General features: G+C 37.5%; 1 protein-coding gene across 1 annotated transcript in view; it reads right to left on the bottom strand.

The window, feature by feature from the left end:
- The window catches only part of LOC134651491 (protein Aster-B-like), a 44,738-nt gene that overhangs the window by 18,369 nt on the left and 14,359 nt on the right, over positions 1 to 12,010 (bottom strand). The window contains exons 4-7 of the mRNA XM_063506606.1: positions 11,890 to 11,973; positions 8,334 to 8,478; positions 7,609 to 7,766; positions 5,556 to 5,708 (exon numbers count right to left, since the gene is read on the bottom strand). Of these exons, the coding sequence (XP_063362676.1) occupies positions 5,556 to 5,708; positions 7,609 to 7,766; positions 8,334 to 8,478; positions 11,890 to 11,973 (540 nt within the window). The remainder of the gene's footprint in view (positions 1 to 5,555; positions 5,709 to 7,608; positions 7,767 to 8,333; positions 8,479 to 11,889; positions 11,974 to 12,010) is intronic.

The raw sequence follows: 12,010 nt of genomic DNA, 5'->3' as shown, positions 1-12,010 counted from the left end.
TACATACTTGCATTACAGCAAACGCAATGCAAAACTTCAAAACACTGCAATAGATCTCGCGGGAAACCGGAGTTGATAATTACTGGTGTGTTAACACTAATTTACAATGTAGTAGATACTAGTACAGTTCGCGTTTTGTACTGTCGGCTAAACTGCGGATAGAAAACACTGCCGACTTGTTTGATAAAAATTTGCTATCCGCAACACAATGCACCCTAAACAGTGGCGGTATCCGACCAAAAGTACGCGAGTGACCAAAGATTTTATATACCTATTTAAATATTTGGTTCATTGCATTAGCTTAATTGTTACATTAGGTTAGATTGTTAGTATGTACTGATATGTCCCTAATTACATATTTTAAGAAAAAGCGGCCAAGCGCGAGTCGGACTCGCCCATGAAGGGTTCCGTAGCAGCAAGTAACATAATTATTATTATTGATTGAATGAAAGGTAAATGCGGTTTACGATTTATGACGTATTAGAAAAAAACTACTTACCAGATCTCGTTCAAACCAATTTTCGGTGGAAGTTTGCATGGATTACATCATATATTTTTTTTAGTTTTATCATTCTCTTATTTTAGAAGTTACAGGGGGACGACGACACACATTTTACCACTTTGGAAGTGTCTCTCGCGCAAATTATTCAGTTTAGAAAAAAATGGATATTAGAAACCTCAACATCACTTTTGAAGACCTGTCCATAGATACCCCACACGTATGGGTTTGATATTTTTTTTTTTGAGTTTCAGTTTTAAGTATGGGGAACCCCCAAAATGTATTGTTTTTTTTTTCTATTTTTGTGTGAAAATCTTAATGCGGTTCACAGAATACATCTTACCAAGTTTCAATAGTATAGTTCTTATAGTTTCGGAAAAAAGTGGCTGTAACATACGGACGGACAGACATGACGAATCCATTTTTTTTTGGCTACGGAACCCTAAAAAGTATTCTTACACTATATTGAATAAGAACAACCGTTTAATGATCTTATTCAACTTAAATTCGTTTCAATATTTACGTTTCACGTCTTGTTTTTCTTTTGACGTTGATCTGAACATTTGACTTGTGTTTTTAGGACACTTGGCACGCTAACAAACAGCTAATTATAACTCATTCATTAGTTACTCCCAAGTATTCTTGTTTGTTTAATATTTATTGTTCTTTAACCTTTAGGTATCCTGTTATGGCTATGCAACGAATAAAAGGAAAGTGAATTAAAAATTGGTCATAACTTTGGAGTTTTTGAGGAGTTTCCTCTTTTATATTAGGAAAACGCCTTTTTTATTAGCCTTCCTTTTTTGATATTTATTACTGTTTCTAAAAGCCTAGATTTCACTAATGAAACTACATGCACAGTATTTTGTTTTAAAATATTTTTTTAAGACCAAGATCGAGAACCGATACAAAAAATATTAAAAATGTTCACTTTTTTACTTAAAAGCCTAATCCTAGGAGATACGAAAAAAAAAACATTTAAATATAACATCGTTAGAAATAATTGTTACACTAAAATTATTCCTTTTTTTTTAACTTAAAACACACATTTAAACATTAATCCCTCACTCACTTTTTCCTCACGATTATACCGAAAACTTTTCGTCTCACACTAAAACAGTATGAATTCCAAAACGAACTGAACGCACGAATGGCGGCGCAAGCGTCGCGCGTCTCTTCAATAATTCAGTACCTGTTCAACAGTGGAATAATCCCCGAAGATCATGTACATAATATGTACAATCGGGGACATTCCCGGTGAACCACTTTTAAGGGCACAAATCGTTTAAACATCTTGCAGGCGGGCAGGCGATATCATAAAAGTGATGGCACTCAAAACCCACATGGTGTTGAAAAAAGTTTAGCTCAGGTAAAGTTTATTGCCGTCCATTGTCGGCATTTGCAAACTAAGATAAGGGATCCAAAATGCATCCTAATTGGTTATCTTTATGGGGAGGCGAAGCTTAGTCTAAACAACTAATAAACTGTCCTTACTACCTATTGTTTATCTCATTACCTGTTTTAACCCATTTCTTTATTAACATAAAGATTCCTAAATGCATCATAATTGGTTATCTTGGGAGGCGGAGTTTAGCTCGCTCGTAAGGATCGAGGTAAAAAAAATCTGAAGTGGTTCACCGGCAATGTCCCCGATTGTACCTAATCTAATGGGCCATTTCATTTCAAGTTGTAGAGTCTGTGCGGAAAGAGAATGTATGGGGTCCCTTATATTCCACGACTCTTCTCTTTTCGCCGATAAAAAAATCAAAGTTAGATAATACTATTATCCCCAAAATTCCATTTTTAAGAGTTATTGAGTGAGTGTAAAAGAAGTGTAAGGCGTTCGAAATCAATCAATTTGTATTATATTCCTGAACTGAATCGAATCACATGTATTGCAATAAAAATCATTTCGCAAGAAACTTAACAATTGAAGAAAAACACCGAGTCCAAAAACCCTGGCCTCAAACGTAGACACTTTGCATGTGTAATGCCTAACTCACATGAAAATGGAAAGGTATCGTAATTTGAACCTTCTATACAGTAGTTATATTCCATATTTCAATGGCAAAGTGCATCGCGAGCAGGTGCGACACTGCTATTAAAATATGGAACGTAAAAGCAGTATATACGGTTCAAAATCCTTTAACTGTAGTGGGACGCGCCTCGACACTTGAGTACGAAATACGGCTAGAGTGAGAGGTAGTCAAATGAATTTGAACCTTCTATACAGAAGTTAGATTCCATTTTTCACTGGTAGCCAATAGTCGCAAGCGAGCGACGCGACACGGTGCTGCCAATGAAATATGGAACTTAGCTGCTATACTTAAAACTGATGTTCATTTGACATAACGCACATGTGCCCCATAATGCACATTATACGCGCTCCCCGTATAATATCCACCTTGTTTTCGATACTTTAATATTTAGATCGTAGTATTTTATTGGAATGCGCATTTTAAACGTTCCGAGTACTGTGGAAGAGAAATTCACTGAGATTCATGTCAAATGTTCAGTTGTGTTTATCCCGGGATAAACAAGAATATGGTTAGTGAAAAGCAATTCAGCGTAAACTATGAAAGTATAAGTGTTATTGATGTAACTCATTGACGCCTACATTTGTCGCGCTTGTTTTAAATTTAAGTCTAAACTTTTCATTGGTACCTACCTACTTATCTTCTTATTTTTTAGGGTTCCGTACCTCAAAAGGAAAAAACGGAACACTTATAGGATCACTAATGCGTCTGTCTGCCTGTCCGATTATTCACCCCCCTTTATCTCCGAAACTACTGGGTCTAACATTTTGAAAAAAATACACATAATAGTTCTTCTAGATGACAGGACCTATTAGAAACCTATTAGAAATGTGCAGTCAAGCGTGAGTCGGACTTAATGTACGGAACCCTTGGAACGCGAGTCCGACTCGCACTTGGCCGGTTTTTTGTTAAGAGTTAGATGACGAATATCGAGCACTGAGTTATAAAATAGCTATCAGTTGATCAGAATTTGCTATTTTAGATTTTTTATTCAGAATCATAAGAACTTTGCTGGATTGTCAAGTTTTAATAATTTTATTCCCATCTTGATTGACAAAGCTAAAACAATCCTTATTCTGAAATAGTACATTATTGTCGAGGTTCGGAAGTACAGTAGAGTCCGATTAGTACGACTTCGCATATAACAACCAACCGCTTATAGCGACGTAAGTATGGGCACTTGTTTGGTTTTAGTATGAGCTACTATGAAAGTACAACCGTTTATTACGACTCCGCTTATAACGACCGATCGCTTTTAACGACGGAAATTGACTCAAAATTCGTCCGTCAAGTCCGGTTACAACGACGAGCGACGTAGTTTTTACAAATAAATATTTGGTAAGAAGCTTACTCCGTCCCGCGCACCCAACTCCCCTCCCCCCTTTTGCCTATACGCAATTACGCAGCAAGTTGAAATAGTCATGTGACTTCGTAATCTAGCAAACTAAATAAAACCCAATTCCCATTATTCTATGGAGCTTAAACTTCACATACATAATTATGTACATAAGTTGGGTACAATGCAATATTTTGGTAGGTACCTTCGAGCTAATCTATGGACACAAGAGATGGCCATAGGAACTGTGTGATAAAACAACGTCAGCTGGATTAGATCCCCAAGAATTACGACTTTTTATTTTACGGGATTCGAGTAATTTGCGGATGACGAGTGAGTTGACTACGCGTACCTTGAAAAGTGGCTTCTTCTAAACACACAAGTCTCTCCATTTAAGACAAAGTAACGTAAATATATATTTTAAAGGAAATGTTTTTTTCTTCTTTGATTGTCGTATAAATATTAATAAATACAAAATTACGTAATTATTTTGATTAAAAAAATATATTAAAATTGGCAGTTCGTTTTGTACGACGTCCGGTTAGTACGACGTAATATCAGCGGTCCCTTGGGCGTCGTTATAACCGGACTCTACTGTAGCTACTTGCAGGCTGAGGATTCGTTTTAAACGGACGACCTTGGGAATCCGTTTAATTGAATCCGAAGCCAGCAAGTAGCCTTCCAGCCGAGTCATATATAGTGCTTTTCTCAAAAATGGTGCAAAAAATAAAAATATTTTACAGAACTTACACAAGCAACGTTCTAATTTTCACAGAAAAAATACAACCATTAAAAAAAATTGCTTGCCGCCTTTAAAAAAAAAGAAGTGTATTTTTCTGCTGAAAATACGCCAACCTATTTGAGACACCTAAATAGTCGCGGTACCAACATTAAGCCTGTAACAGACTATCGAACCGCACCGCGACCTTGGAGCGTCGCACCCATAAGTGAGAGCGAGAAACAGATATCTCTTTCTCGCTCTCACTTGGGTGCGACGCTCCAAGGTCGCGGTGCGGTGCGATAGTCTGTTATAGGCTTTATAATAATAAGTGCTGATCATCTGTTTGGCTGTTTAAGGGACCTACGCCTTCATTTGCTATGGACATTTAAAGTTTTAAAAAGTTTGGAACTCGTTAAATAATGGAATTTGTATGCGACATTGCAGTCCCGAAATCGAGACTGCAATGTTTTTAACTTTTAAATTTTTTGAATGACCATAAACTACGCATTTCGCGACCTATTTTTTAACCGGCAACGTCGACTTTGCCGTCCATTTTTGAGAAAATAAAAGTTAACCAAAATATAACCAATTTCACTAAATCCTAGCCATCATTGTATGGAGGGAGAATGCGAAGCGACTTCGGGCAAAAAAGTATAAAGACTGGTATGTTTAGAGAAACGCCTCTTTTTCAAGTTAGTACAGAGACTACCCTTAGCCGTTTCTGAGATCCTCGAAATATATAACATATATACAAGAATTACTCGATTAAAAGTATGAGACATCTACGAAAATACGTTAATAATGACATTCCCACACTTTTTTTCGTCAAAGTAGATAGACTCTATCCTATATTGTATATCCGAACAGGGTAGCCGTTGTGACTATGTATTATTTTAACATCTTGTTTGACACGGTAAACAATAAACGAATTCTTATTCTTATTCTTAAAGTAATTCTACTTACCCAGTGCCATATCTCCTGGCTACTGACAGGTTGTCCCATGAGCGCGTTCTGCCAGATCCTGAACAGCATCAGATAAGATTTGTCCCGGCCTGAGAATGATGTGAGGAAATTTTTCTCCGTCTCAGTGCAGATGAGGATCGCGTTTGGTATCACCTGGCCAAATAGATATTTATGTTACCAAAGACAGCTATCAATTGTAACTCCTAATACGACACAAAACAACGGAAATCATACCTACTTGGAGCTCAATAGGCTACATGACTAATTTTTTTTTATGGTATGGTTTGTTTTTAGGATCAAATGTCTATATGGGACCCATTGCATTAAAGTAACACAAAAGTCAGAAATTATAGTCAAAGGCCGACAGTCGCACTTCACTCGCGAAACGCCCTATACAAAACGGCCAGAGGCCGTGACGTCATCGCCCATCTTGTAGTATGGACAAAACAAGAAAATTGCGTTTTTGTCGGTGAAATATTGCGTTTATGTATATAGTTGCTATACAATATTTTTTTGGGTGAAATGTAAGGAATCGAATGGTACCCTTACTTTTATCGTTTTTGGAAGTAAAAAAAAACTTACATTTTGAAACTTTCAAGTCCTGTAATTTTGTAATTTTTCAATATTTTATTTTAATATCCACATTCTACACCAAGTCAGACGACGCAACGGAGCCACGCTGTTTTGTCGTCGCCCAAATCTAGCATTTAAATAAGTCGTTTTTCTTGTTTTCTTGTTTTTAAGTTTCACAGTGCATTGGTTTTACTGTAATGCTGTGACACTTATTTGAGTAAATAAATAAATTATTGTGATAAATTGCTCGTTTGCTATCTATTTTACTAGATTTTGTTATAGAATTCAACATGTGTCATCATCTCTATTGTAGCAAACAGAATTTGAAATAGAGGCGGAATGCAATGTAAATTATGTAGACACAGTAAATTGATTGCCATCTTTCGACATAAGATTAAAACAGAACGCCATTTTACTTTGATCCTTATTCTTTCACTGATATGCGTTAATATGTTAAATGTCAAAAATTAACGCCATCTACTCGAAACTAGACCAAAGGTATGGTGCAATCTTTTCGGGCGATAGGATATCACTACATACTAAAAATGCATGTTTGTTAGTCAATATATACAGCTGAACACATTCAAATGAAACATCTGATATACACGTAGCTTATAAGCTAGTTTTTTTTCGGGAAACAGAGACATAGCGTGTAAAAAGTTCTTATTCAAAGGCATATGAACTTACAAAGAATGTAAAACTTCAATATATTTTACCCAGAATGATATTTAGCCTTTATATTTTTTTTTGTAAAAAGCGCTGGTGGCCTAGCGGTAAGTGCGACTTGCAATCCGGAGGTCGCGGGTTCGTACCCTGGCTCGTACCAATGAGTTTTTCGGAACTTATGTACGAAATATCATTTGATATTTACCAGTCGCTTTTCGGTGAAGGAAAACATCGTGAGGAAACCGGACTAGTCCCAATAAGGGCCTAGTTTACCCTCTGGGTTGGAAGGTCAGATCAGATGGCAGTCGCTTTCGTAAAAACTAGTGCCCACGCCAATTACTGGGATTAGTTGCCAAGCGGACCCCAGGCTCCCATGAGCCGTGGCAAAATGCCGGGACAACGCGAGGAAAATGAATGATTTTTTATAAAACGTTGTATGTCGAAGAACAAAAAAAGTTATAGTTTGTAGCTTTCTAGTAGACCCCGAAGGCTTATCCTATTGTCTATCGTTCAGTAAAACCGCACGTGCTACTTACCTGCAAAAAAGGGTCCTAATTATTCTATTTGGCACCTGAGCGCGGGCTAGTCCAACGCTCAAAAAACCAGTGTAGGTGCGCTCTCCGATAACGCGCCTTTGTTACGCATCTCGATGCCACATTTTAGACTGGTTCTGTAGCGTTCGACTCGCCGGCACTCAGTAACCGAAGTACCGATTTTTTATGCAGGTGGTTGTGGCACGTGGCACGAGCGGTTTTTCTTAACAATAGACAATAGGATTAGCCTTCGGGCTCTATTAGAAAGCTACAAAGTATACCAGTGCAGTTCGCTCTTTGGTAATAGCGGTGACATCCTTCCATCGCAGCGACAAGCTGGTCTCCCACCCGAAGATGCTGGCGTGGAAGCAGAGGTAGTTCTGCGACGCGTACAGGCGGCCGTGGACCAGGATGTCTTTCTGTAGGGCGCAGGAGTAATCTGCGAAAATAATTTAATAATTATTATTGTAAACTAATAATATACAGGGTGCCCGGTAATTAGTGGATAACCCTCTAACCACCGACAGAGCACCTTAGGCTGGTCCAGAAAATGCAATTATAGGTCTAGTAAAAGTTTCGTGGTTTTCGAGATAATCGAACTTTTCTGTCTGTTTTAATGGCTAGCTCCAATTAAATATCTCGAATGTATGTAATAATTACCAACAATAAGTCGCTCCTCATCGGGCAGCTCTTTAAAGAGCCGCTTGAAGTCCTCACGCTTGCTCTTGTAGGTGGGGTAACCTTAGCTGTATCAGCTCTTCTTCTTGGAGCGACCTTCGGACGCGCGCTGGTCGGCAGAGGACTAAAGTACCTCTAATCCTTGCAAATAGTCAAATTCAAACTAAAAATATGAAATATTTACCAAGAATAAGTCGTTCCATATCCAATAGAGCCTTAAAGAGCCGTACGTAGGACTGAAGGAGCTATACCAGATCTTTTCTTCGCCAGCAGATGACACCTAAATTGTTATGTCCATGCGAAGAGCGAAAGCCACCGAAATAATTACCAACAATAAGTCGCTCCTCGTCTGGCAGCTCTTTAAAGAGCCGCTTGAAGTCCTCACACTTGCTCTTATAGGTGGGGTAGAAGGAGCTGTACCAGCTCTTCTTTTTGGAGCGACCTTCGGACGCGCGCTGCCCAGCCGAGGATACCTAGAGTTAAGAAGGATCAATGCGGGGTCGACCCTTTGGATGACACAGACGATATATAGCGCATATAATATTTGATATAACTATAAGGGAATTTCCAGCAAAAAATGTAGGTACTATTTGCTCTTTGTTGAAAAACCAACAACTTTTACGTTATTTTGACTCAGAATTACGAGAACTATTGATTAAAAACAAAAAAAAAACACAGTGTCCTCAGTCGAATAAGTTTCATACAAATTTTACGTGTTTCATTTATGACGGTCCATACAGAATGTATGTGAAAACTGTAAATTTTTTTAAGGATACTTTTTCCCCTTTTAAATCGATAGTCCTCGTGATTTTGAGTAGTAATAACACAAAAGCTAATAGTTTTTGAAAAAAAAACTAAATGATATAGACACCTTTTTCTGAAAATGCCCATAAACGGAGGGTACATGATTTCAAGCTAACATGATAAATTACTGTTTAATAAGTATTTAAATCCTGAAATCTAATTGGGGTAAAACAATGCAACCAAAACAAATAGAACAATGATTCAGTGGCAGACATAAATAGTTGCATAGAAGTTTGTATGTAGGGTCAAAACTATCTCTGCAGAGCTGCAAAATTGAATGGACAGATTATGAATGGAATTGATTCACACACAATTTAAATGGAATTCATTCATAATGTGTCCATGTGGTAATATTGGTACTGTAAGAAGGCTGTCAATCTTCTATATTTACTAGCCTCTAATCATTTCAAAATGCGCATTTTATTTCGACTGTGGTATCCAAAGGGTTAGCGACAAAACTTTTTTGTTAGTCACAGTACAATACAAAACACTCAACGTAGATCATTGTCAGTAATGTCAACAAAAAGGACCTACCTACTCACCTACTCAGGATGTGATCGATCATATGTGACGTTTCAAGCAGAAAGACCCACTTTGTCGCTGGCCATAACGACGCTTTGACAGGTTATTCGTATAAAGATACAAGCAAATCTCGTCCTTATGGTAAGCGATAAAGTGAGACCTTTGACTAGACTTCGACACATATTATGTTTTTTTCCTAAATTCTATTTGTGGTATTTCAATTAATTATTCCGGCACGCATGTACACAGTCGAATGGGCGAGACAGAAAATGGGTCATGCGACTCATGCGTTAGAGAGGGACAACATGATTCGCTGTCGAACATAGGTTTTGTTGGCCAGTGAGACCTCTATAAGTTGTACCTACCATTATCTATTCTGTAGCAGGCTACAGGACAGATAATATATACAATATATGACAGGTCATTATAATAACAGGCTAGGTACCTCTTAGTCACGAATGATGGCCTCAATGTATTCATAAAAACACTCCGGATCCCATGCGTTAAGTAATACAACAAAGGTACACCAGCAATATTATAATCCTGACAAATAGTTGTATGTTATAAACCTTACCATCTCGTAACCGCGGAACTCAAAGACCGCAGGCAGCGATACCGTCGAGTACTAAATATATTCCAATAAAATTAAAACGTTTAAAATATTTTATTCGATTTATTTTTATTTTAAAAACCAACGCCAATTCTTGGGATTAGTTGTCAAGCGGACCCCAGGCTCCCATGAGCCGTGGCAAAATGCCGGGACAACGCGAGGAAGATGATGATTCGATTTTTTTTGAAGTCTTGAATAACCTTTGTCATCTACAGGCCACCAAAGTCGGAATAATTCTGAAGTAACGGTAGACACCGGGCCCAAAGTAAAGAACTATTAAACTGCTCAAATCGTAACAGGTGTTCCTTTTGACTTTGCCATATGGAAGAATAGGGTTAGAATAAGGGGTGCGTATCATAATGAATACGCACTTTTGGTATAATTTCAGTTCACAAACGTTCAAAACGTATACTAATCTTATGTATAATGCACTAAATCTATATTTTCAATTAGTATAACATAAAAATAATATAGCATACAATATACATACCGCTGTTTCGTATAACATACAAATAAACTAATTACATTTAATATAACATTCATTATGCATATAAATTAAAATAATGAATAACATCTCATATAAGTATTTGAACAAAACATCAGTAAAATTATTTGGATAGATCAGTATTTCATAGGTCATCGAAACTAATTACTGTCAGAAAAGTAGGTTAGGTTAGGTTAGAACTGTGACTCCCCAGAAAAAGAAACTGCTACCAGAAAAGTAGGTTAGGTTAGGTTAGAACTCTGACTCCCCAGAAAAAGAAACTGCTACCAGAAAAGTAGGTTAGGTTAGAACTGTGACCCCTCAAAGAAAGAAACTGCTACCAGAAAAATAGGTTAGGTTAGAATTGTTACCCCACAGAAAAAGAAACTGCTACCATAAAAATAGGTTAGGTTAGGTTAGGTTAGAACTGTGACCCCCCACAGAAAAAAACTGCTATCAGAAAAGTAGGTTAGGTTAGGTTGGAACTGTGACCCCTCAGAGAAAGAAACTGTTACCAGAAAAGTAGGATAGGTTAGGTTAGAATTGTTACCCCCCAGAAAAATAAAAGGTTAGGTTTATTGCGTGGTATTTGTTTTGTATATTATATTATTTCAACGTTATACCTTTTTATACTTATCATAAACGATATTATATGTAAAGTTCATTATTCATTATAAAATTATAGAATTCATTGTTATACGTATCGCACGTTATACTTATTGCACGTTATGCCATTCAAAATTATACTAATTGAATGTATATATTCTGAGCTATATGTTATAGGTTTGTATACGTTCTATTACTTACCCTAGAATAAGTATATGCTTTTATATCGTTATTTTAAAAAAGCGTACACCACGAAGCAAATAAGTACTTTATTATAGCGGCATGCATGTTATACTCCTGAAGTTGCAAGCATTTATATAAATATAATACATTGAACTGTTACCAGCTTGACAGTTGACCGCCACTGAACAACAAACTGTTTATAATTTTATATTTCATAAAATTATTTAAAAGCAAATCGAGTTTTAACCTCCTAAAACCCAAGGTCCTACCTAGTAGTACTAATAGTACTTCTCCAGTTTGATGAAATTCAAACCATATTCAATTGGAACAGAGTTGTAGTTCATTTGTTTCGTTTAATTTTCAAACAAATAAAAATCAACTCTATTCCCTGCACTGTAGGTTCAAATTTCAGAAGCAAATTTTGGGATTTTCTCATGTATGGCTGGGCCTTAGTGTAAGGCCTGAGTGGACGCTCGAGTTGGGCGTGCGGCGTGCATGTTAAACAAATGCAAGCGTATAGGAGCGGCCTTAGTGCACGCTGCTCAAATTACTTGTGAGCCCGACGCCACGCTGCACGCCCCGCCGAACGCTCCGCTTCGAGCGTCCACTCAGGCCTTACACTTAGGAGGATAATATCGAGGGTGAGTATATTCCCACGGCAGTATATCTACCTACCCTCTGCTCGCTCCGTAGCGCCACGGCCGTCGGTATGGAAAGTTCGCTGGCACTGCCGAGAGACAACGAATCGGGCGCTCCATCCTGGAACAAAACATGACATTACTACATATTATTAATC

The sequence above is a fragment of the Cydia amplana genome, chromosome 10 (assembly GCF_948474715.1).
Source record: "Cydia amplana chromosome 10, ilCydAmpl1.1, whole genome shotgun sequence".
In the NCBI taxonomy this organism is placed as follows: domain Eukaryota; kingdom Metazoa; phylum Arthropoda; class Insecta; order Lepidoptera; family Tortricidae; genus Cydia; species Cydia amplana.
This window is presented reverse-complemented; position numbering and strand designations above follow the sequence as displayed.